Below are 27326 nucleotides of genomic sequence, written 5' to 3' on the forward strand. Positions count from 1 at the left end.
CTTTTTGAATACTTTATTTGAGAGTCGTTGATCGGTAAGGATTTGGGCCTTTGCTATTATAACCACCTTCAGTATGAGGGGTAGTTGAAAGGATTTGAGAAACGCATGAGTCTGAATAAGTTACTTGTGACACAGTTCTATTGCACAATTGATGAGTTTGAGATTTGACTCATTTAGGGCTTTGTGTTTCATAATTTTATTGTCCTCAATAATTTATGCTCCAAACTGATGTTAAAATGTTAATCTCCAGCAATGAAGGCAAAAGGAGCAAAGCAATGACATTATCAGGCAAAAATGAAAGAAAAAGCTGAAGAAGTTGAAAAAAGGCAATCCTGGTGATCACCAAGACCACACGGCGAACCTCTCAGCTTGCCTAAAGTTCCAGCATGCCAGCCCTAGGGAACAAGCCAACTTGGCGATGGAAATGGATAGTCGGCGACTCAGTTCTTGATCGCCTAAAGTTATAGAAGCTTGATGTAGAAGAGTGCATTTATTTGAATCCAAAAACTTAAGCTCACTCGCGGGCTCTCTCAAGCCTCTCTGTAGTTTCATGACTTATTGAATACTTTATCTAAGAGTAGTTGATCAGTAAGGATCTGGCCTTTGCTATTCTAACCACCTTCAGTATGAGGGGTAGTTGAATGGATTTGAGAAACGCACGAGTCTGAATAAGGTACTTGTCACACAATTATATTGCACAATTCATGAGTCTGAGATTTTGACTCATTTAGGGCTTTGTTTTCATAATTTTATTATCCTCAATGCCTAATTTATGCTCCAAACTGATGTTAAAATGTTGATTTGCAGCAATGAAGGCAAAAGGAGCAAGGTAATGACATTATTGGGAAAAATTGAAAGAAAAAGCTGAAGAAGTTGAAGATAGGCAATCATGGTGATCACCAAGACCACTCGGTGAACCGCCGAGTGGCTCTTCAGCTCACCTAAAGTTCCAGCATGCCAGCCCTAGGGAACAAGCCAACTTAGCCATGGAAATGGACAGTCGGTGAATCACTGAATGGGTTAGCGACTCAGCTCCTGATAGCCTAAAGTTACAGAAGCTTGAGGTAGAAGAGACAAGGCAGGAAGGCAATGGAAAGTGACACTTGGCACGTCGCCGACTTGGTCGGCGGCACTCGACATACCCTGCCGATTGACCATGAAGGCAAAAATTTAGTAGTGTATAAATAGAACTTTTCAAAAGATTATTAGGAGAGGTTGGAGACCTCTAAATTTCCCAGATTCTAAACAAGTGTTCTGAGAGTTTTTCCTTGAGTTTTTGATCCCCAAGACTATTCTTTTAAGTAGAATTTTTGAGTGGGTTTTGGATTGGAGTTAAATTGAAGCATTGTAAAGACTTGGGAATCATTACACAGTTCATCAATAACATATTGGTAATTGTTTCTTCCCTTTTATGATGTGTGGCTAAAACCCCCGTTCTTGGGGTGTGATTATGTGATTATTTGCGTTAATTAGCGTATGGGTATTGTTGTTTAATGATTTAAATGATGTTTTGAAGTGGGTTCGATTGATAGTTGTGTATTAACTTATGAACTATAGTTGCAAATGCGATTCTAGTTTAGTGTTTTGGGCTTGCTTGAGAAAGAGGTTCTAGAACTAAGGTTATCGATTGATGATTGTAGTGATTGAGTTGTTGTGGGTTCAACTCGAGAGGATGAATCTTAATTTGAGCCTACCTATCTAGCTCGAGAGAGTGGATGAATTGAGGTATTTGGTTGCTTATATTGTTATGCTTGTCGAGGTTCAAGAGAACTCGCTTGAATCGTAATAGTTGTTCGAGAGAAATCTATTGCATCTATAGTCTAGCCTACCCATTGATATCCAGCTATTGTTATTAAACTATAATTACCCATATAGCGATATTAGCCTTTAATCAATCACATCCCCGAGAATCCGTCTCTACTTATCTACTCTCATGTTTTCGTAGTTGTTGTAGTTGTTAATTGACAAACCTAATCCCTCTATCTGAAACTTGTTGCCAAATCCCTTTAATGTACGTTGTTTTAACTCGATGATGTTTACTTCTACAAACGACTAGAGCATATTCTTCACTTATTAATTGAACGTACCAATCCCTGTGGGTTCGACCCCAACTCTGGTTGGGTTTATACTAGATTATGATTGCCTACACCTAGAATTGGATGAGGTGTAGTTGAGCGTTATCAACAATCTAGAGTATGAAAGAATGGGAAACATTTACCAAATATCGTGTAGCCTCCTGATGATAAGTGTGGTGCACAACACACACATAAGCAAGACTCTGCTAGACACGGGTTCGTAGACAACCCAGGACACTTAACTTTGTGCTTGGATACCAAGTTTTTCATGACTAAAGCCTAAACCCTGGACACGCCCAGCACTCGAGAACAATTGTTGGTCTCCAAGCGAACCCTCATCCTAGCTGACTACAAGCGAAAGACTAACTCAAGCATCAAACTAAAAGAAACGTTTAACAACAACTTACTGAATCTCTAACTTTTTTAATATATTGAGTATGAAACATAAGTTTTCAATAAAACATTTAAAATTGAAAGACTCTCCAAAACTGACTAGAAGCCTCTAATGTATAAAGATGAGTGTCAGGACAATACCCACGACACCTTAAAAATCTATTACTAACAACTAATAAAAATTGGAGTCCTACAAAAGCGAGGCCTCAATTATAAGCTGACGAGTGCATGAAGTGATCTCAACGAAACTCCTATTGAGGATCATAAGTACCTGAATTTGCATCATAAAATGATGCAGGTTGAATCACACCATTACATTAAATGTACGAGTATGTAATAGGGCTGACTAAAATAAATAAGTAAATTGAAAGACCGAAGGTAACTTAACTGAAAATCAATTAAGCTTTAACCGGAAACAAAAGGCAACAATTGAAATATGGAACTGAAATATATAAATAAAATATACTTTACTTTACTTGAGAGTTTCTCTAACTGACAACCATCACTTATGTTCCTTGTGATGATATAACGTATTACCCACATTACTAGAGCTGCACTATATCATACTAGAGTATAGAACACAACTGACTGATGGATTCACTAAAAAAACTTCTTCAGGCAGGTGAGGAATCACCTGTCTTGTGGTACAACGCTATCTATGTTGGCGATGTAGATTATGGAGTTTGAGTTATCTTAACTCTTACCCCAAATCATTGCTTAATACTACTCCCAAAATATAACTGTAAGATCATGTAAAAGTACTCTCCGAGTTGAGATAATTTCTCAAAAGACCTCTTTATGAGTTAATTGAAGTTGTACTAAGTCTTTATAAAATACTCTGAAAACTCTTTATAGTTTTTGAAAATAGTGCTCTCTTTTTCAATGTACAAATGATACATTCGAAATTATTTAAGTTCTTAAACTCTTTTTGAAAATAATGCTTTAAACTTTTCTCTTAAACTCAGTTTAGTTTTCAAAATCAATGTAAGAAAATTTTACTGGCTCGAAATACATTTAGTAAAACTAAATATATAGGATTCATGTGGAACTACAATTATGAACAGTAATTTGAAATTTTCAATGCTTAAAGTATCACAATCTCATAATATAGGAATTTAATAAAACTGAGGGCAGAACCCTAGATTCAACTTGCTACTAACTGAATTGATATATAGAGCGTGAGGACAAACTAGTCCAATACTATGAATAACCTTGCATATCTGAAGAACAAGATTCTCGAAGAAGTTTAAAGAAGAACTTGATTAGAAGACTTGAAACTCTAACTTTTGTCTTCCTTGGGGTTTTCGTGGATATGAAGAATGGAGAAGAATTTTGTATTGGAAAACTTAGGATTCTTGTAGAGAATCTTAGGATTCTTGAAGATAATCTTGAACTTGGAGCCTTTAGATCTTGAGATATTGAAGAAATCCTTTCTTCGAGTTCTTGATCATTAGAAGAATAAGAAGCAGGGATTTTGAGAGTTTTTATACGTATAATGGTGTTATTAGGTTGTATGATGGACTTAGAGAAGTTGATTGAGGGTGAAATATCAAGAAAACCCATCTAGGAACGTAATATGATCAAAAAATTAAAATAAAACGACCTTTTAATGAATCCCATCGACTAAATCGGCAATCTGGAGATCTTCTCGCTGAAATAGTTGGTGAGTCGTCCAATGGGACTTTAGATCGCTCAAATACACAAAGACTTCAGATTTTCAAAACAATTTGGTGAGCTAATTCGGTGATTTGCCAACTCATTCGGTGGATCACCGATTGAGCAGGTGACCTCACCGAATTGCTCAGTCCGATATCTTAGAGTAAAATGACCATAACTTTTTGCTCCAAACTTGAAATAAGACAAACTCGGTGCGTTGTGAAAAAGACTCCTAAACCTTTAATTGGATAGGTCGTAGGTCATCTAATTCACTATATTATTAGAGATATAGTTATCTGAAATTGACCTTTATATGAACTAGCAGGAGAACTTAGCCGATAGAAATGCTTTAAAGTTGGCTTGGTGTTTGAGGTCCCTTATGACTCTAGATGAATTTTGATACTCTTGATAAACTTGGTAATGGGCCTTAAAATGGGTGAGCAAGTAAGACATCACCCGGTCCAAACTCATATACTTATGGCGAACAATTTAAATTATAAGAGTAGAGTTGTGAGGTATTACATAATTATTCGGGCTTAGCTTAGTAATTTTCGAGATATTACAGGTTCGTATCTACTTTTTTTTGTGGGCTTTTCCCTTCTATCATCACTTTGTCCGACAAATTACATTAGTGTTCTATTCAATGATCTGTAAACTTTTATTTTTATGATTTTTTATTGAATTAATTTTGTGTGTTTGGTTATGGAAACTTTTTAAGCATTCTTGATGGAATCAGAATTGACGAAGAGACAACAAATAGAAAATAAATTATACCGCAACTTTATAAGGTACTTGTACCTATTAATATATTTTATTGTGATTTGAAATGTTGTTATATTAATTATATCTCCAAAATGTTGTAAATTTTGGCCGATATGGAAAAGTCACAATCCTTCGGAAAAGTTACAACTCTTTGAAAAAGTAACAACCCATTGGAAAAGTCTCAATCCTTCATGTGGAAAGGTGTTTGCTTTTAATATATTTTATACTATAAATAAATGTAAGATAAAATATTTTGTAGGATTTGGGCTAAGACTTTTGGTATTAGTACTTATCCAACTTCTTTAAGATAATCAATAAATCAGACCAATGGTCCATAAAGTTGCTTAAAAAATATATAGTTTGAATATAGAATATGTACAAAATTGGGTATTAAGAATAATAATAATAGAAAATATAGAAAATTTGTGGTTTAAAAATGTGAGAGAACCCCTCTATTTATAGTCAACAAAGAGTAGTATGAACAACGGTTTATAATGCCTTATTTGAAAAGGCACAACCCTAATGAAAAGTCATGATTTTTTTGGAAAAGTCACAATCATTCGGAAAAGTCACAACTCTTTGTAATAGTAACAATCCTTCGAAAAAGGTACTACCCTTTGAAAAATTCATAATTCTTCAATGTGAAAATGTATCTTCTTTTAATATATTTTATATTATAATATAAATGAATATAGAATATGTATTAAATTTGGTGTTTTAAGAAGAAGAATAGAAAACTTAGAAAATTTGTAGTTTAAAAATGTGATGACCTCCTCTATTTATAGCCAACAAAGGTAGTACGAACATGTGCATATTGTGCTTTATCAGAAAAGATACAACTCTTCAAAAAACTCACAACTCTTTAGAAAGGTAACAACTCTTTATAAAAATCACAACTCTTTAGAAATGTCACAACACTTCAAAAAAGTCACACCCTTTTGGAATAGTCGCAACCCTTATGAAAAGTCACAACCCTTTGAAAAGATCACAACTCATCGGAGAATTCACAACTTTTTGAAAAAGTTGCAGCCTTTTGAAAAAGTCACAACTTTTTGAAAAAGTTGCAGCCTTTTGAAAAAGTCACAACTCTTTTAAAAAGTCTCCACCCTTTAATGTGAAAAGGTGTATATATGCTTTTAATGAATTTTATAATATAAACATTTAAATATATGTAATATACCATAAAATATAAAAGATTTACAAAATTGGATGTTTTAAGTTTGGGTGTTATAATAATTTAACATTCAAGTTAGGAAGTTCATGTTTATAAGGTGGTATAGATAGATAGACAGATAGACAGACAGACAAACAGATAGATAGATAGACATAGATATAGATAGATAGATAAATATAAATAGATAATATAGATATAGATAGATAGATAGATAGATAGATGTTATCACGTATTTTTCACATATTGCTTCTTAAACCTTTCACATTCTTTATTCAGAAAAGTTTAAATGTTTTCAATTGCTACTTTTCTATTTTTTGTTAATGGTTAATACAGGAAAAAGTTAGAGAGTCTGAATTACTAAAACTACTGCTAGTTGTAACCTTCTTGGTCTTCCTATTTACTTGTAATTGTTTTTGTTTCCTAATTTTTTTCCGAATTGGTGCCCTCCAGAATAACAAACATGTGACTTGGTTTGTTCATAATTCTTTAGTTATTTTTTTAAAAAAAAATAATAATCTATTTCAAAATATTTTTAGTTTTAAAATATGATTGTTTAGAATAATTAAAAAAAGCATACATTTTAGAATGCGAGGGGTTGGTATCGTCCACATGATTAATTTATTATGACATATTTAGGGGTGTTTATGGATAATGACACGGAAGAGCAAGGAAAGCTAGCTGCTACTGATTAAAGAATGAATAATATGCCATTAAATTGAGTATTTTATACTTTGCATGTACATGTATCAAACAATAGAAAAAGTTATAAATGACTAATCTATGAAAAATCATTTAATATTAAGAAACCAATTATATCAAAGAACAACATATCATAATTGAAAATATGTAGAAGATAAAATTAATTAAAGAGTAAGAATTTTATAATCTTTCAGATTCTTAATATATATGACAGTACTCTCTCCGTCCCTATTTAGTTGTCCATATTTTCTCTTTTAGTTGTCCCTATTTAGTTGTCCATTTTGACAAATCAAGAAAGGACAACAATTTTTTTCCTATTATACCCTTATTTAAAGTGAAAAGTTGTCATAAATAAAGTAAATAAACTTATGAACTTCCCAGCATTGATTAATTATCTTGAGTGAATTTATTTTGGAAGTAAATTGTACTATAAGGGTAAAATTATAACTTCACTATGCTAATCATTGTTGTCTTAATTTGTGTGTCATTTCTAAAGTGGACAACTAAATAGGGACGAAGGGAGTACTAAATTTCTAATATTCAAATATGAGAAAATAATAATTCATAATCTTAATGAGGTCATGGAGTTAAAAGTAATAATTCACAAATTTTAAGAATGTTTTCATTAGTTATCTCAACTACTTTCGCCGTCCAACAATAGTTGTCCACTATATTAAAAAAATTGTCAAACAATATTTGTTTAATTTAGAAAATCAAAAGATAATTTATCTTTTGTATCTATTTTATCCTTCCTATTAAATATTATTTATCATGTACTCCTTCCGTCCCATTTTATGTGACACCATTTTCTTTTTGGTCAGTCCCAAAAAGAATGTCACATTTTCTAATATGGTAAGTATTTAAAGGTACAATTCCTCTTTTACATTGTTGGTCTCACTTAATCTTAAAATAATACTCCAATACATTTATGAGGAGAGAAAAGTGAGTACTTTTTAAAGGGCAATTTGATAAACATTTCAAAGTCTTTTATTTATTTCTTAAATTTCGTGCCCGGTCAAATGTTGTCACATAAAATGGGACGAAGGGGGAACACATTTTTCATTAAATTTACTAAAGTTAAAAAGTAATATAATAATATTATCCCTAATATTTATTATTTATAAAGAAGTATGACAATTCAAAAGTGAATAAGTAGGGTTGGACAAAAGAGTATCGTACACAATGGTTGTCATTTGAATGTTTTGAGAGTTTAGAGAGCAACAAGCCAACAAACCAAAAGAGGGCAACGACCGGTATGGCCCACTGTCTTCTTCTTCTTCCTCCCTCCCGTCCCGTTTCTTCTTCTTACGATAAAAAACAAACACAAATCGCTTTTGTCTTTTCACATCACAATAATATTCCATCCGTTTTCCCACTTACATACACCAAATGTCCACCACCATCGCAACTCCGCCACAGCGCCACCATACTTTCTGGTGCCACGAATGCGACATGAGCGTCTTCCTCCTTCACCCACCCCCCAATAATCCTCGTTGCCCTCACTGCCATTCCGATTTCCTCGAACATATGGACTCTATTACCCCTACCATTCTTCCCCAATTTCCAAATCACCCTAACCCTACCTCTGACATTGAAACCCCTACCACTTTTACTCCCTCCGACGACAACTTCCTCCTCAATAGTCCTTATCTCCACCGTCTAATTCGCCATCTCACCACCACTAACGACGCTCCCACCCCCAATCCTCACAACAATTCTGCTTCCAGATCAGCTGTGGCGGCACTTGAACTACTTCAAATTACCTCTTCTATGCTTGAGAATGATCCGGTTATTCCTTGTGCAGTTTGCAAAGACCAGTTTTTACTCGACATGCAAGTTAAAATGTTGCCTTGCAAACACATGTATCATTCTGATTGTATTTTACCATGGCTAGAAATGAACAATTCATGTCCAGTTTGTAGGTTCCAGTTACCTACGGAGGAAGATGAGGTTTGCCGTAGACGTCAGAATTTTGTTGCAGCAATGAGGTTGGAAGAGTTTCTGGGTGAGCAAGAGGATTTGTTTGGGTTTAGGCGAACACTTAGACGTGTTGCCAGGAGGCATCAGCTCGACAGGGAGGATACAACTAGGGGTGACAGTTTGGAGTTTCTGCTTTCCCCTACTCAGATTGGCCAGACTGGTCAAGGAGATGGGGTTGTTGCGAGGGCTAATAGTGTGGAGACCGTATCAAGTTGGCCGAATTGGCCACCCGAAAGTGGTAGTGAAGATGAAGTAGGTGGGAGTGGTAACACATTTGGTGGTTAATGGGATACGGTTGTCAGGTCTTGAAGTTGGCCTTCTTCTTTAAGCAGTGTTAAGGTATGCTAGATTGTTTTTTGCAGACCTATTACTTATGTGGCTTCACTATGCAATGTTGCTGTAAGTTCTATGTGATGTTTTTCTTATAGTAAACTTGATTTATGTGTATTCTCTTTGTTTTCTTATTGGTTATGATTACTATATCTTGCAATCAACCTGCCTTAAATTACTTCTTGCCTATGTGGACAGATGAAGTACTTGCATTTTCTGCTTCTTAATATGGGCATCTTTTGGCCCCATTTGGAGCACATAGGTAAGTGAGACATATTCTTATTATGTTTCAATTGTGCATCAACTCTGCACCTATGGCTGATTATATTTATAGTATTTGAGAATGCAACATTTCTATCCTTTGATAAAGAGGACCTATGAATAATGGAAGCCACAGAAAGTTGGTATATGGGCGATAACATATAATTTGAAACTAATCTACCAAACGTGAGAAGCATGGGATGTATAATCAGGAAACCAGAGGAAGTGGTTAAGTACCATTTTTTGTTCAGATAAATTTACCCTCATCCAAGTAGGGGATAGAAATGGATTATAGTTAGGACTGCATGCATTTCAAATTTTCTATAGGCAACATGTTTTCTTGAAGTAAATACAGGTGCAAGTGGGACTTACAGTAGCTATGGGTTGTAGATTCATAAGCTGTTATTTTGTAAGTTGTGGAGGTATCCATTTCCTATTCTCTGAAGTATGTAGAGCTCTTACTTTGTGAGAGCTTGTATTTTGATATACTAATTCAACCTTAAGTACACTAATAAGTGTTGAAAGTCAAGATAACTAATGTTGTTAGCGTTAGAGTATATTTAGGTTAGTAGTATGATACATTCTTATGTTTGTGTCATAAAAAGGAATTGTGGTAATTAGGGAAGTTTCATTAGTCTAAACTTTCCTTACTCTCTATAGTCTGAAATTTCCTTATATTCATACAGTTAAGCCATTATATAAGAAGCCATGTTATATGTTGTTATCATTTTAATTTAAACAAGAGTTTTCTCTCTTTTTTTTATTGGTAAAAGTATTGAATTAAAGTGCAGCAAACTGCTGCAAAGTATTTACATAGGAAAGCCTCATTACAGAAAGCCTCTACATCATTTGCAATTACCATGTTACACCAATAAAACAGTAGATAAATGCATATGTTCTTAATGCCGATGACAGATTCCTTTCTGCTCTAAAAAATTCTTGTGTTCCTTTGTTTATGGATGATCCATGAGATGGTGATAGACATCATATTCCATATCTTTTGCTTGTCCTTCCCCATCCCTTTTAAGCCCCAAGATTTTAGGAGCTAAGTAGTTGTAATAGTCATTAACCAGCTAACCACTCTAATGTTCAGAATGAAATGCCAGAAGATGCTTGATATCCTCATTCTGTCTTCCACATAAAGGACACCTGTTGCAGATATTGATCCCCTTTTCTGAAGGTTGTTTTTAGTAAGGCATGTGTGCCGCCAATCATGTCAAACAGTCCACCTTTAGGCGTGCTCTGTTTTCCCAGATGGTTTTCCACAGCCAATTAGAAAAGCTACCAGTTTGATTTTTTAATTGCTGGGAACATGTTCTAACTTTTCTGGTTAGTATCAGTGTCTATGATCTGGGAAAAGACCTTAAAGCTTCCATGTGACACTGCTTGTCAAGTCAAACATTTCCATCATGTCATAATCTTACTTTTCATGCCTCTCAGGAGTCCATTCTAGCAGCAATATTATTCCGACCATAATATGGTCTATTAATTCAACTTCGTTTTCAAGAATCACATTCTGCACAACTTCTTTGTTCATTTTGCTTTTTCATGGTTCAGATTTTGGGTATTGATCCCCTCCTATTAACATTTGAATTTTCAGTAACTGTTCCGGAAATGTCTTATTCTCTGGTCTGTCATAATGGGTGTATTTCCAGTCATTGTTTGGACTCAATTTTCAATTACTCTTCAAACACCAATTCAAGTTCCCACAAACAGTTGCATCTCTGTACTTATTTTGATACCGGAGAATAGGGTCCGTTCTTTGTGGTGCTGTGAAAAGTACCTTTTTTAATGTACGCACCTCCTAAAGCTCATAGCAGATGCTGAGCCTTAGCAGGTAGAATTCTTTTGCATCCTATCCTAGATCTAATCCAAATTCATTTTTTGCTCCTTTACAAGAAAAAAAGAATATTACTTGGGGGCCGTTTGGTAGCTCGTTAGACTTATGCAAGTATTAGTAATATATGGATTAGTTATGTGAGAATTTATGTATTATTTTATGCTAGAATTAGTTACGTAGGATTTAGTTATTCATGAATTAGTTATTCCGCCTTCTCTTCGGCATAAAATAATATATAGATTCCCTCATAACTAATACAGTTATGCAGGTTTCTAAATTTGTAAGCCAAAAACCATATTAGTTTTTATATAAATAACTTACCTCTGAACCAACTACCAAACATTGTATTACATTTGCAGGATTTACTACCTTCACAACTCACCTCTCAACCAGTTATCAAACAATCCCTTAGGGTTTAAAAGATAAACTTTTCATAAAGAGTTACGCTTTCTTCACGAGTATAAATGCACCAAGGGGGTGTTACATTTTCTTAACAAAAATTGTTATCAAAGAAGTCCACGAAACTCAAGGATCTTCTAACCCATTTACATTACTCTGGTCAGTGTTATTAGAAGTCATTGTTTTGTCGCTTGAAGCCATGCAAAGCGAGGGTAATCACTTCATAGGTGAAGGTATGCGCTTCAATCAAGTGTGTGCTTCAAACAATGTCTCGTGAAGTGATCTAACCATAAAATGGCTATTTCTTTGGGTCTCAACTATGGCATTATTGAATATTGAATATAATCAGTTATTTTAATTGCAATTTGATTATTATAGTGCTAAATTCATATGTGCTTCCATAGGAGCAGGGGTTTTACCCTGTGCGCATCCAAAGGGTAGCAGCTGTGGGTTTTCCTTGTCATAAAAAAAATTAAATTCATGTGATTTTTTTTTCAATTGTGCACTTCACTTCTCGTTTTTCTCTTCCAGTCCTAAGGACCTTATCTCTTGTGCTTTTTACTTTTAAAACATGGGCTCTGTTTACCAAAAAAAAGAAAAAAAGGATATTGCTCTTGAAAAGCTGTGTTTTACTCCGTGGATTAAAAATCATGAACTGGTGACCAATTATAATTGAGGATTGCATATAAATTATAATTATGCACTAATTAAAAAAAACTAGATGCGATTTCTAGATACGTTTATAAGTCAAAAGATTAGTCAGGTTTGTGAGAAATATAGGAAAAGAATATTATTGCATTGTTGTTGTGTCTACATTATTACATTGAGACCTTATTTATAGACGCTACAATACAATCCTTTACATAGTAGGATACTATTTACTATTCCTATTTCTATTTCTATTCATATTCCTATTCTAAATATGATTGTATAGACCTATTCCTATTCAATTGGATTGTATAAACCTATTCCTATTATAATAGGATTGTATAAACCTATTCATGTTCTAACACTCCCCCTCAAGCTAGTGCATACAGTTCATGTACCTAGCTTGTTACAAATGTAATTAATACGAGGACTGATGAGGGGTTGGGTGAGATTCTTGCAAGTTGATCAATCGACTTCACAAAATTGACAGTTAATCTCAATGTGCTTGTCTTCTCATTAAATATTGGATTTGATGCATAATGTCAGTCAATCCCAATGAGCTTAATCTTCTCATGTAATGCTGAATTTGATGCATAATGCCGATAAAACACATAGTGATAAAATTACAGTGTTGAACTTCCCAAACCAAACTTGCAAAGATTGTTTCAGGGCATAGAGTTTATTATTTTGCGCCCAAACGCACACACAAGTGTATGAAGTCGTGCAAGTAATAAAGTAGCTCTTTTTAAGAGTCGGGTATCGTACCCACACTTAAGATTAGATGTATTCAATTCGTCCAACAATTAAAATTTAGAACAAGTGTTATCAAGAAAAGTGCTATGGGATTTTGAATGATTTATTTATCTAATTATTGAAGTAAACTACTACGATTCGATTTCAATTGGATTTCAAACAATGACTTGAGGAATTTCAGGGCTGCAGCCTGTTATGGATTCATGCAACATATCTCATTTAATGGATATCAATCGATTATTGAATCACTGATTTCAGAGTTAAATGTATGATCATGGTCTCTCGATCTCTAATCGCCTATGGTAATTGGCAACCTAACTACATCGTTGAGTGGGGATAGACTAAACCAATTATTGGGCATTATGATTGTCCTGTCTATTAACCAAGCAAGGTTTCTAGGTATTTCCCTATCCTAGATACAAATCAACCCTAAACCTAGAGAAGATCATGCTCCTTTTGCCCCACGTTCTATCCTCCTATTCCTCTCCCGTGTTCAATTCGGACAAGACATTTCTTTCAATGGTGGTCAGTCAAAAAATACTCAAGTAAGAACAAAAGAGAGATTCATATGATAATCATAATAAATCCATTAAAATCAATAAAATACAATCATCCTGTAGCCACAACCCTAGAACTAGGGAATTTAGCTACTCATAATATGATTCTCAATTTCACATTGTTCAATTAACATAAAAGAGATTGAATGGAGTAACATTTAGGAATAAACCCTATAAATAGATGAAACATCTCCCAAAGTCGTCGTTCTTCCAAACCCAAAAAAAGAACAATTAATAAAATAGAATCCGAGTCTATTTATAATTTAGGATAAATGACAAAAAACTGGAGCTTGTCTCCGCGCGGAGGCGCCTTTTAGTTTCAACTTCAAATGACAATGTGGGAAAAATAAATACTTCTCTCTCCACGATGTGGAGAAGGTGCATGCCTCATCTTTCACTTCATAATGGCTTCCACTTCTATTTGGCACCTTCTTACTAATGCTGTCGCGCTTGGAGCCACTCTTCACTTCATGATTTCCACTCTTTTGCTTGTTTTCTCCTTGTTTCCCAACCTACAATCACTAATCACAATGGTTAGTCCAAATGAAATATATGACTTAAATCCTACCCAATAATCGAGATTTGTCCTTGAAAAGGGATTAGACAGGGAGACCCACTCTCTCCATTCTTATTTATCCTTGCCATGGAAGGTCTCAACAAGATGTTAGCAAAGGCAAAGCAAATGCAATGGATTGAAGGATTCAGCGTGGGCAACAACGAAGATAATTCTATCTCTGTGACTCACTTGCTCTACGCGGATGATACTCTTACTTTTTGTGGGACAGAGAAGTCTCAGGTGCGATATCTCAACCTAACACTACTCTTATTTGAAGCAATCTCCAGGCTACATATTAATATGCAGAAGAGTAAGATCTACCAAGTAAATGAGGTCCCTAATTTGGAAGAAGGCATCATGGGTTGTAGCATTGACACATTTCCAACAAAATACCTAGGTCTCCCTTTGGGAGCAAAGTTCAAAGATGCAGGAGTTTGGAATGAAGTTATCGAGAAAATGGAGAGAAGGTTGGCAACTTGGAAGATGCAATATCTCTCAATGGGAGGCAGTTGACTCTTATCAACAGTGTACTTGACAGTATCCCCACATATATTATGTCAATGCTCCCAATACTATCCAAGGTACAAAATCAAATTGACAAAATCAGAAGATCTTTTTTGTGGAAGGGGGGAGCTATGAGGGCCATAAGTTCCATCTTGTGAAGTGGGAAAATGTAAATATGCCAAAGCAGCATGGAGGTTGGGAATCAGAGATTTAAAGAAGCACAACAAGAGTCTGTTAATGAAATGGTGGTGGAGATATGCTCAAGAACCAACATGTATCTGGAAAGAGGTAGTGAATGCCAAATATGGGAGGCAAGACAAATGGAACACCAAGCAGAACAATGATCCTTATGGAGTTGGACCTTGGAAGTACATTAACCAGCTAAGGGAGGAGGTCTTCCAAGAGGTGTCCTTCAGGATTGGAAATGGGAACTCAGTTAAATTTTGGAAAGACAGGTGGCTTAACAATCAACCTCTCAATGTCTCCCACCCTGCTATTTACAGGATAGCCTCTGACACAGACTCTTCAGTGGCTCAAAACAGAGAAGGTGGAATATGGGCACCACGCTTTAGAAGGAATTTTCAAGACTGGGAGCTTAATGAGCTCTTTGATTTTTTCAGAATTCTAGAAGGAACCTGAATGACCCCTCACTTGCCTGATAGCTTAAAATGGGGCAACTCTGAAAAAGGAATATACACAGTGAAGGAAGGATACCATAAGTTGTGCTCTTCAAATGCCATGATAGACCAGTGGCCATGGAAACTGATCTGGAAGACTAGACTACCCCCTAAAATCAAGTGTTTCACCTGGACTACCCTCAAGAATGGTATCCTAACCCTGGACAATCTAAATAGGAGGAAACTTCAGCTAGTAAACAGATGTTTCATGTGCCTCAATAGCCTGGAATCAGTGAATCATTTGTTTCAGCACTGTCCAGTGGCAACAACTCTTTGGAATATGTTTATTTCAATTGCTGGTATCAACTGGATTCTCCTGCAAAGTGTCAAAGAAGTAGTTGGAAGTTGGAGTCTTAGAGAAGTTGATAGCCCCATCAAGAAGACCTGGCAGATGATTTCATCATGTATTTTTTGGTGTATTTGGAAGGAAAGCAATCTCAGATGTTTTGATGGTATCTCAACTCCAATTAGCAGTTTGAAATCCTTTTGCGTTATTAGTCTCTTCTAATGGAGCAACTTATCCCCTGTAAATGATATATTACCCCTCTTAGATTTCATTAGCTCCCTCAATATGGCTTAGCGACCATCCTTTTGCTTGTGGTTAACTCCCTGATTAAATAGGTGTTTTTGTTCTCAGGAGTTAACCATATTTTTGTGTATGTAATTTGCATCTTCTTGATGCCTTTCTAATACAACATCTTACTTCATCAAAAAAGTTTGTCCTTGAACATAGCTAAAATGAGGGTGTTATTTGGCTCCTAGGCATATAAATACACCTATGATCAACTTACATAATCGACATACAAGGCTACTAAACTCCCCCTAAGCAACAAAGTGCTCAAAATCTAGTATAAAGTATATGGATCGTGTTGGAATCAATAGATGAGTCGATATTAAACAAGAAACACACCAAAAAAATTGTCAGAACATGCTCATATGCTGGAGTATTAGATTTGATGGCTGAAAGTGGTCACAATCTAAGAAATAAAATTATATGGGTAGGGTTGGAATGATGGCACTGCCCAATTAGAAAATAGAAATTATATAGGAAAGGTCGAATTGATGGCACAACCCTATTGGAAAAGAAAAATAATATGGGTAGAGTCGGAATGATGGAACGACCCTAGTGAAAAAGAGAAATTATATGGATAGGGTTGGAATGATGGCACAGCCCTACGCAAATTAGATTTGAGGAGTCACCAGAAAGACGAATGGAACTATGCAAATCAAATCTGAGGAGTCACCGTAACGACACGATGTTATGCAACTCAGATATGAGAAAGTAGTTCGGAGAAATCCATGGTACTACGCAAATTAAATACGAAAAGTAGTTCGGAGAGATACATGGTGCTACACAAATTAGATTTGCACAGTGTTACACAAATTAAATATGAAAAAGTAGTCACCGGAAAGATGGCACAGTGCTACGCAAATCAGATATAAGAAAGTAGTAACCGGAATGATGGCACGGTGCTACATAAATTAAATATAAGAAAGTAGTCACTGGAATGATGGCATGGTGCTACACAAACAATGACAGATACATGGTTGACACAAAACAACCCTAGAAAGTCATCGGAAATTGACGCACGGTGACCTCTCTGACTAAGTTTTCTTCCCCTGAATATGGGGTTCATGCATATATCATTGGCCCTACTTTTGTTAACATAATTATTGGCCAGATGGGTGGCATATATGGGTAATAGCCACCCGCCGACAATGAAAGCTCTTTGATTATTTATCAAGATCGTAGAGGCTTTGATACAATGTGAGAAATATAGGAAAAGAATATTATTGAATTGTTGTTGTGTCTACATTATTACATTGAGACCTTATTTATAGACACTACACTATAATCCTTTTCTATTCCTATTTCTATTCTAAATAGGATTGTATAAATCTATTCCTATTCTAATAGAATTGTATAAACCTATTCCTATTCTAATAGGATTGTATAAACCTATTCATGTTCTAACAAGGTTCATAGCAACTTTCTTGCTACTACTTTGGATACTCTATAATGCATTTCATCCTAGGAAAGGTTAATTAAGTGGGACAACGTCAACTATTCTGGAGTAGTCATTAAAATACAACAATCAGTCAATCATTCAACTAGGTTTCAATTTTGAGATTAGTTGGTCACTATATTAATCCTTTACATTTCTGCCCTGTATTTATAGGATTCATTCTATTTAGACTATCTTTACTGTGACTGTCCACGTGCCAGAAACCTCCTCTGTTTATTTTTTTGAAGTTTCTGGGACCCTCCTTTTTCGCCCACTTGGGATCGGCTATGCTTTACAAAGCTCATAAATTGATATTTAATTTCAATCTCTGATGTTAGACGATGAAATTTAAAGACACTAGAAAAAGAATTCCGTCTTCAACATTGAGCATCCCTTGAAATTTCTTTCACTGGATATTCATATGAAAAGCTTCATCATCCTTTACTTGGAGAAAACTTAGCTACAGGTTTCTCATGTCTCAGAAGATGCTAATTCAAAGGTCATAAGTAGACTTCGTGGCTTCAAGCCAAAAACTTACAATTGGAGGAAGTTTCTTCTCTGTGTTTGACACACTTATAAGAAAATTATCCAGGTCAGTGTGCTTCATATCATTGACATTCCTAGAGATGACACATTTGATTTTATTAATAGTTAAGCATTCAAAAACTCTTGGTGGATCCTAAGTAAGAACAATATCAAATAAACACCTCTACTTCAGTTTACACTATTATGAATTATGATATTTTATTTTCTTCTTGTGACAGAAACCTATCAATTCAATTATGAAATGTTTTTTTAACCAATAATCATCTTTCTGTGGCGTCTTGCTAAGAAGATAGTCAAAGAAGGTACATAAACCAACCAGATACCTTAGGGGTCTGGCAATTGAATTTTCTAAAATCTGTTTTCTGTTTGCTGTATCAATCTATCAGATTCTCCCTCCACAAAAGCTTGCCTAAGTCATCAATGGTAGTCAAGCTGGCAATTTTGTTGTGTTTATATATGTGCCTGTTTGACCATGGATAGTTTTCACTTTTTCTGGAATATTATTCCGGCCAAAAACTATTTGAACATAGAATTGTTCTAATTTTCCTGAATTCATCTTCAAGTTGAATTCCAGAATTCAAAATACTCCAAAAAGTTGTTTTCACAATTTTAACTTCAACTCACTCACAAAATGTCAAAAACAACTCCAACTAGTATTCATGTCCAAACACAATTCCAATTTCCAAATGTCATAACTTGAAAACAAATACTACTTTTTTCCAAATTTCACAATTCTTATGTCCATATGGCCACTTATGTATTTCTCCATCCCCAACTTGTTTGGAAGTGCGGCGTAGTAGTTGTTATTATATCCAAGTATTTCTCCTTGTCACGTAGTTTGCTGAAAATAACTTGTGGGGTAAATAGTTGTCATTGTATCCAAGTGTTTCTCCATCCTCTACTCAGAAAAACCCAACACATATTCAACCGATTCCTTATGAAAGATACAAAAGTTCTCGATTCCTTATAAAAGATACAAAAGCTTAACTCTGAAAGAAGCACTTCATGAAGTCACTCCATAAGATCCTTATTACCTTTTTTTGATTCCAAATCAAAGATTAACTTCATCATTAATTTCACCTATACTTCATTTCCTTATTCTTTAAGAAGAAAACCTATGGGGAGGGTTGTTTAGCAGTAGGAACTCGAATTTTGTTTAGAAAATTCAAAAAGAAACATTTTATAACTCTTTTGTTTAAAAAGAACCCTTCGGGGTGGCCCAGTTGTTTGGGCTTGGGACTTCCATGTTGGAGGTCTCAAGTTCGAAACCCCTTGCCAGCGAAAGCAAGGAGTTTGCCTTCTAGGTCGAGCTCGTCGCATCGGGCATGCCTAGTGCGGGTTACCTCTCCTATGTGGTTTGCGAGCTATTGCATAGGAGCGGGGGTTTTACCCTGTGCACACCCAAAGGGTACGGCTGCGGGTTTCCCTTGTCATAAAAAAAAAAGTTTTAAAAAGAAAGTATAAATCCAATTTCAAAAATTCGGAAGCGGAATTTGTGTTTGTGGAAATTATGAAGTAGTCAAATATGAATTGAAGACACTAAATTTTGTGCACAATGTGGACTCAAATGTGTTGATTCTCATTTTGATCGAACCTGTCAAGCCCCAAAATGGGAAGATACGTGGGATGACACCCGATGCCTGCCATGGCACCGAGCGAACCGAGTTAGTGTAGTGACTACCCACCTCATATCCGTATACCACAATTCAATTAATTAACTTCATATACCATGTTTGTCACGCTCCAAAATGGGAGGAAGTGTGACATGGCACCCATATGCCTGCAACTTGCACCGAGCGAACATATTTAGTGTAGTGACTACCCATTTCATACCAATATACCGCAATTCAATTAATGAACCTCAATATTATGTAGTGATTCTAAGTGAATAATATCAAATCAACATGCTCGTTTACCAAGTCAAAATAAAAATGTTATTTGCAAACACATACAGGAACCCATAACCCAAAATAAAAGTTCATCTATAAAGCCTCAATAAAATTACGAATGAATAGTTCGTCCTTTACAAAATGAAAATATAACAATGTGAATCCCACGACAACACGATCTTAAATGTGGGATCACCAAAAGTATGAAACTGCAAGAATCCTAACCCATATACAGTCCACCTTGCACCTGATTGTCGGCTAGACCTTACACCATTTAAACAAATGATGCGTGAGTATTAGCATACTTAGATATGCAAAACTGTTACCTTCTCCAGAAAAAGAAGAATACTTGGATATGCATCATTGCCACCACCCGTGATAGGGCAAGAGTTATACATATATATAAAAAGATGAGGGATGGAATATATACACAATTTAATTCATCAAAGCATATAACATGAACACTATTTATAAATACATGAGAGGTAAACCAAATCAAAATTTTGATTTATCAAAGCATGGAAGAAGCACCAATCATGTAAACCCTAATTAGATCTTTCTGAAGCTCATCAAGTGTCATATTATTCCACGATTTCAATGTCCATATCTCAAGTCTCGTATCCATATGCATGTATATGCTTAGGATGCTATTTGTGAGGTTCGATGTACTCGCCCCACCACAAAAGCTATGGTACACTGGGATATAAAATCCACGGGCCCGGTCATCCCTTCAGCTAGATAACCAAAGCTACTCAAGGGTGTAGAACCCATGGGTCCCTTTGATCGAATGAGCAATAGTACACCGGGGTGTTGAACCCACGAGTGTGGTCATCCCCTCGATCACATGAGGAAATCAATATCAAAGATCTGTAAAAATATTGTTACTTTCATTTTCTCAAGTCACCGCCTTCTGCCGAATCCCTTTACTATCAAGTTTACAGTTTCACTTGACAATGCAAATTAAGAGTGATTCCAACAAGTCCATCAAAAGTATGCTATGGATTGTAATCAACTAGTAACAAAAAGTTAAGTACATAATAAAGTACTGCGTAATAACTCCAAGAATCATTTAAAAAGCTTTAAATGATTTTATAACTTCCAAACTTGGATGTCTAAGCATATTATAAATCTTAATCCTAACTATGGAGTATACCATGCTAACTTGTCCCGCATGTGCATGAGATCTCCTTAACATTATCATTAAAGTAATGAAGTTGTTTTTGAAAACAAACAATTAGCTAGGAGCTCGGCATACCTCAAAGTCGCTTTAATTAAGCTAAAAGTCAGTCCAATTGTTTCAAATAACTCCAACAACTTCAATCTACATAATCAAACTCGTAACTATTGACGTCTTGCAACTATATCAATTTAGTCAACTAATATTTCACACTTGATCTGAATTTTCGAAAATTCCATATTCATTCATTGTAGTCGGTGTTTGATTAATCACCTTAAATAATTTCAACAATGTGTTAATACGTTCATTCAAGCCATATACGTCAACTATTTACAACCCATAGGCACTATTCATCATCTCGTTCACCATTTTCACAACTTTCATTAATATCGAGTTAGAGTTTTTCTCTTATGGTCTGAGTTGTGCGGACTCTTCACTTTTGATGATGCACTCGTATTGGATTCTCTAAAAATATACTCCTTCCGTTTCAAAAAGAGTGGCCTAGTTTGACTTGACACAAAGTTTTAGAAAAGAAAGAAAACTTTTGAATCTTGTGGTCCTAAATTAAAGTTATGTCAAATGTACTAAATTGCCCTTTAATCTTGTGGCCTTAAACATGTCACGTGGAAAACTGAAATTAAAATGTTACCAAAAAAGGAAAGAGGTCATTCTTTTTGAAATTGACTAAAAAGGAAAGGAGGCCATTCTTTTTTGAAATAGAGGGAGTACTACTTTTGGAGAATCCGACACGCACCCGTTGACATTTTTGTTACCCGAACAATAACCCAAAGAATATCTTTCACAACCATAAATACTAATAAATAACTCACACTTATTGTTCAAAGAGTGTAGAAATTACCTTCTTGAAGAAAACCCAAAATTTCAACTTTAGGTATTTATCAAAGATCCTTGTTGTTCTTGATATAATCTAGTCAATCCAAAAGTGTAATGGCATTAATACAAATGTTAACTCCAACCAACACAAAATATAGGACCAAACTTACCTTGGTGGCATTGAAATGAATTCTTGGACAACAACCAATGACTACTGCTAGGCACGAGAGTTGCGGGTTTGGTTGCTCATCGCAAGGATGAAAAGACTTTTCTTTTAATGCCAATAGTTACTCCCTTTGTCCTGGACCCACTTAGTGGGAAAAGTTTGAATTCCCAATTTTTGTGCCATGGAATATCACAGCATAGGATTTTAATACTTGCTCTTTAGCTGCTATATATATTCACAGCAGCTGCAATAGTGGCAGCTGCTTCTATTTCATTCCTTTTCCTCTTTTGTTTTATAGATTTCATCATCCACTTTAAACATACAAAATATTCACTCTTCATGCACTTCCGAACCATGTTATATAAGTATTAACATGTTTGAATAATATTTTCCTTATTCCGTCGTCGTTGTTGATACAAAAACAAATATTTCCTAGAATTGTAGGCAATGTCTCATTACAGATTCATCGACTGGAATCCTAGAAATTTGGCTAAAATAAACTGCAGAGGAGGTTACACCAGCTTGAGGGTTGTCGTAACAGTTTTTTAGGACACAATTTCCTGTTACTAGGAGTCTAGGATTTCTTAGTTGCATATGCATTCTTAGCAGGAATTTCGTCTGTAATGCCAAAATAAATTATGGGTTGAAGTGTCCCATTCCCATATTTATTTAGCAAAAAAAGAAAGAATAAACCAGCCAGGTTGTGCAAGTCAATAAGATTCTGTAAGATTTTCCTTTCGAGGGTAGTTTGTGATGGGTATGGCATGAGATTTTTATCCCCAAGCAGGAGATTTGATTTCTCTCAATAGTTGTCGAAAAGTTAAGTCTCTAAAAGTTTGCTGAGCTAGATTCCTAGGCGTGCAAGCTTCCCAGATTAACCAAGTTAATCTATTTCACCAGAAGGATACCTAATCTGAAAAACACATGAGAAACTTGAATACAGTTCTTTTCCTTGAGTGGCTACGGGAGTTTGTGCATGTAACTTTGTTGTTTGGCAGGGTAGAGTTCAACAGGTTTGCTTCTTCGCAGTGGTTTCTCATAGGCAAACACAGTTCAGTATCCTTGTTAGTGTCTTTGCCATTCTTTTTCCTCCTACGGAAAAAACTAGCATTGCTCCTTTGACTCGGTTCCTTCTTGCAAATCATCATGAGCACCTTTTCTGATCAGTTGGTTAAATGATGTCATCACATTGGATCTAAGGAAAGCTAAATTATCCGCGACTGAATAGCTGTCTCTACTGGGGTTTACTCCTTAAGAGTCTCGGAAGGAGCATTCTGCCTATGTTGAGGACTGGTTGGGGGAGTGAGGTGATAGTTGTCAGTCTCGTCACATCCTTCCAAAATTTGGATTATTCCATATTACAACAGTTTTCTTGAGTTATCTCTGATGTATTCGCAATGCCTTTACTCTCTGAGTCTCTTTCTTTGGCGTTTTAGTTCACGGATTGCATGGATCAGTCAGGTCAAAATTAAAAAATTACTCTTGACAATTCAATCGAGCATACTGGGCAGACATTGTTAATGTTGGATCCAAAACAGAATTGGCATCTGGGGACATTTAAATTATCTTTTCATTTTTTCTGTTCATAATTATATAATACCAAGTTTGGGCTTGGTTAGGACGATTGAATTGCACTTCACTTCTTGGCTTGTATTAGGTTTGAGATATCGGTTTCTGCATACTGCAGCAGCTGTAATGACTCAGACAAGTAACACGTGAAACTTATGTAGGTAAGTTGCAAACTTTTGACTTCTCCTTTCCAACGATATCCTTGAAGGTGATACATATTTATTCAGTGATTGGTGGATTTTAAAGAAAAATAGTATCTTACTGTTTTTTTATTGCCTAAAGGTATAAAGGATAGAATAATAAAATCAAAGCGAATATTACGTATTAGTATTATTATGCATTAATTGCGTGTATATATCAGATGATCCTTTGAAGGGTTAGATCTTTTAGACTTTTGCCTGTGTTACCTTCTGTAAGATCATGGTAGGATGGGATTTTATGGGCTACTAGTGGGACTTTGGAAAATCAAATATGGAAGTCTTTGTTGGGTCTGTTTATTTTGATCTTTTAAGTGACATTTTGTTTGAGCTGAAACGCATACCCGAGATTTCTGCATCACTGATGCACTGATTTTGTTGATTTTGACTCCTTTTTATATTTTGTTTTGCAGGTACTGTATAGTTGTTACTACTAATTAGGACTATCCAAGAGAATAATTTTGACATAAATCTTCTGGAGAATTGTAAATCATGATGCATAACTACGCTTCTGCCAATAATCAAACAAGCAAGTGTTAAAATCCTGGAACTTTTGTTATGGCAATTTCATGTGTTGCTTGTCAAAATAGTAGTCTATTGTGATACCTGTAAAGCAATAATAACATTCTCAAATTTTGGTTGAAGCTGGATATTGTCTATTTGTGTACGTTTCTGCTCATTTATGCTGACTTGCTTTTGTACAAAAAGATAATACTCTCATCGGGTGTGTTTGGTATGGAGAAAATATTTCCAATTTTCTCATGTTTAGTTGACATAAATGTTTGAAAAATATTTTCCAAATCAACTCATTTTTCTCAAATTTAAGGAAAATGACTTCTCTTCCAAAATTTAGGAAAACATTTTCCAAAACTCTACTTCATTATTTTTTTTTTCTTAGCCTACCCGTTCCCGACCCTCTCTATTCAAAAAGAAAATTAATTTTTTTTAATTTTCTTATTATTTAAATTTCAAATATATTTTTATCCCTACCACCAAACCACCCCTCCCCCCCCCCCCTTCCTCCCTCAAAAAAATTATTTTTGAAAAATGTTTCAAATTTATTTTTAAAATTTACCTCATTCAAATTTAAATTTTTTCATTTTTACGCCACCTCCTACCCCTCTCCCGCCACCCCTATCCAAAGCCATTCTCATAAAAAAAAAATTGTTTTTGAGAAATATCTCAAATTTAATTTTTTTTTCACTTTTTACGTCACACCCACCCAAGTAACCTAGGTCACCCCGGTCAATTTTTTTTTTTTTAAGAAAAACACTGATTTTGAAAAATATTTCAAATTTTAAAAATTTTATGCCACCCCCACCCCTACCCACCCCCCACCAAGGCCATCCCAGTCAATTTTTTTTTAAATAGTTTCTGGAAAATATGCCACCCCCACCCCAACCTCCGGCCGCCACCCCCACCTCACCAAAGCCATTCCTGTCAAATTTTTTTTAAAAAATTGTTTTTGAAAGATATTTCAAATTTAATTTTTTTTCATTTTTACGCCACCTCCTACGCATACCCCTACCCCACCACCCCTATCCCTACCCCCTCCCCCGCCACCCCCTACGTCTATTATCCCACGCTTCAACACAACCTGAAACTAATCTATACCAATAAAAGATATAACAAAAGTAGTATCAGTTCACCGCACGTACTGAGTAGACATCATAGATCAACTTGGACTGTTCAAATAAAACATCACAAAAATCAACAGGAACAACTCCACAATTAAGTCATAACATTATATGACAATTAATACTTCTTCATATTCCCTATTCCTCCCCCACCTTATTCATTCACATAAAATTATAAATTAGTTATTTAATTTCCTTAATATACTCTCTAACCTTATTCCTAATATTCATTTCCTTAATATACTCTCTAACCTTATTCCTAATATTCATCTCATACCCATGCAAACTAACCAGACATTATTGCAAGATTAAGTTTAGCCTTATTATTATCATCCATTCCCTCCACTCAACCTCTTAATAGGGATGGAAATGGAGCAGGCTGGAGCAGGGACGGGGCGGGTTTTATCTCCACCCGCCCCGCTCCACTTAAGCACTTTCACCCTCATCCACCCTCCCCGCATCTACTCAGCTTCCACCCGCTCTGCCCCGCGCCTCTTAAGTTTCTTTTTATTATTTTCACCAAAGTTATAATCTAATTTTAAATTTTTAATAAGTTCGATCCTACTAAAAAAATAGATTTTGAAATAAAACACACTGTACCCATAAGAATATTAAATAATATAATTTTCTCGGATCATTAACATTATTCATTTCGTTTCAATTTATGTGATACAGTTGAAATTTTGAGAGTCAATAATATATTATTTTTGGGTTTGATAGAAATTTCTTTATAATTTTTTTAAGTTGTTAATTGTTGTAATATATAGTACTCCATATTATGCATTTTCCAAATCTATAAAATTTTATTTCAAAAGATGAGTAAATAAAATTCCATAAGATGGATATGTTCCCTTTACAGATGCAAGGACTATGTGTAACACCCCGAATCCAAAAGAGGATAAGATATCAATTTTTTGAAGTTGTAGGTGCCAACTGAAGGCTGTCAAGCACGGCCCGTAGGTGTGGTCCGTGGTTGGTCACTCCCAACTTTGACTCAGAGGTCCAGAACCACAACCGGACCCACAAATCGTCGGTTGTTCCACGGTCCGTGGTTGGGGGCTCGTGGTCCAGACCCCAGATTAATCCAGCTTTCTGACCATGGACGACGGCCATGCAGGACGGACCTTCGGTCCGTCCACGGTCCGTCAGCAGGGGTCCGTAGGTCGTGCCAGGCAGTTAAGTTTTAGGGGTAGTTGGGTCTTTTCCTAATTATTTTATCCCTATACTACGTCGTTTTATTCTTCACTAAGACCCCTATGTAAGTGATTCCAACCCCCAAATTAGTTCATTCACTTCATTCTCTTCAAATTCACCAAAAAGAAGAACTCTCAAATATTTCTATCTCTAGAAAGCTTGATGAAGAAGATTCAACATAGGGTTTCAAGTCAAGTCTCAATTCCTCCATTGAAGGTAAGCAATTGGCTTTGAGGTATGATAGTTTTCATCCATGGATTCCTTCCGTTCATGGAGTTTCCAAATCCTCCTATTTTCAAAGTTAGAAATCCCCAATTGAGTTAGGGTTTTCTTCAATTGTCATGGATTCTCTTGATTATTGATTTATATGATTGAATTATGATCTCTTATGGCTGAATTGATGTATCTCATATGTGTTCAAAGGTTTTAAATGATGTTAGCTTGCATTGACCATGTTTTATGACTTATAATTTCTAACCCTTTTTATATCATGTTTTAGCTTGGTCAATTGCATGTCATGAAATGTCCTCTTTTAGCATGATTTAAATATTTTATGCATAGCTATCATACTTGGTACATTGTTTTGTACTAACACATACTCTTGTCTACATTTTTCCAAATGTAGGGTCCAAAAGTCTGGTTCTCTCAGTTTCGGGCTAGTGGTTGATTGCGAGGTTCCCGAGCTTTGGTGAGTCCTCATGCTTCAAGGACTGATTCTATTGTTTCAGTTTTCTTTCGTATTTCCAGTTTCGTACGTATGGGCTAGGCCCAATTTCATTCTATTGTACTAGATGACTAATGAGACAAGTGTTTTAGACTTCCGCTTTACTTTTATAAAATTTGGACT

The 27326-nt window shown here is 35.4% G+C and overlaps 2 protein-coding genes across 2 annotated transcripts; both read left to right on the forward strand.

The window, feature by feature from the left end:
• Positions 1–8089: 8089 nt before the first annotated feature.
• LOC125828815 (E3 ubiquitin-protein ligase RING1-like) lies at positions 8090–24304 on the forward strand. Its single transcript, XM_049508143.1, has 2 exons — positions 8090–9078; positions 24062–24304. Exon 1 carries the CDS (start codon positions 8149–8151, stop codon positions 9022–9024), a length of 876 nt encoding a protein of 291 aa, XP_049364100.1. The 5' UTR covers positions 8090–8148; the 3' UTR covers positions 9025–9078; positions 24062–24304.
• LOC125828836 (uncharacterized) lies at positions 14171–14596 on the forward strand. The gene has a single exon (XM_049508159.1). The coding sequence runs from the start codon at positions 14171–14173 to the stop codon at positions 14594–14596; it is 426 nt and encodes a 141-aa protein (XP_049364116.1).
• Positions 24305–27326: the final 3022 nt, after the last annotated feature.

The sequence above is a fragment of the Solanum verrucosum genome, unplaced genomic scaffold, assembly GCF_900185275.1.
Source record: "Solanum verrucosum unplaced genomic scaffold, falcon-dt-bn FXZP01000198.1, whole genome shotgun sequence".
NCBI lineage: Eukaryota > Viridiplantae > Streptophyta > Magnoliopsida > Solanales > Solanaceae > Solanum > Solanum verrucosum.

What these genes read in the sequence shown, in the direction of transcription:
- LOC125828836 (XM_049508159.1), top strand. Translation starts at nt 14,171, where the DNA reads ATGGAAGGTCTCAACAAGATGTTAGCAAAGGCAAAGCAAATGCAATGG.
- LOC125828815 (XM_049508143.1), top strand. Translation starts at nt 8,149, where the DNA reads ATGTCCACCACCATCGCAACTCCGCCACAGCGCCACCATACTTTCTGG.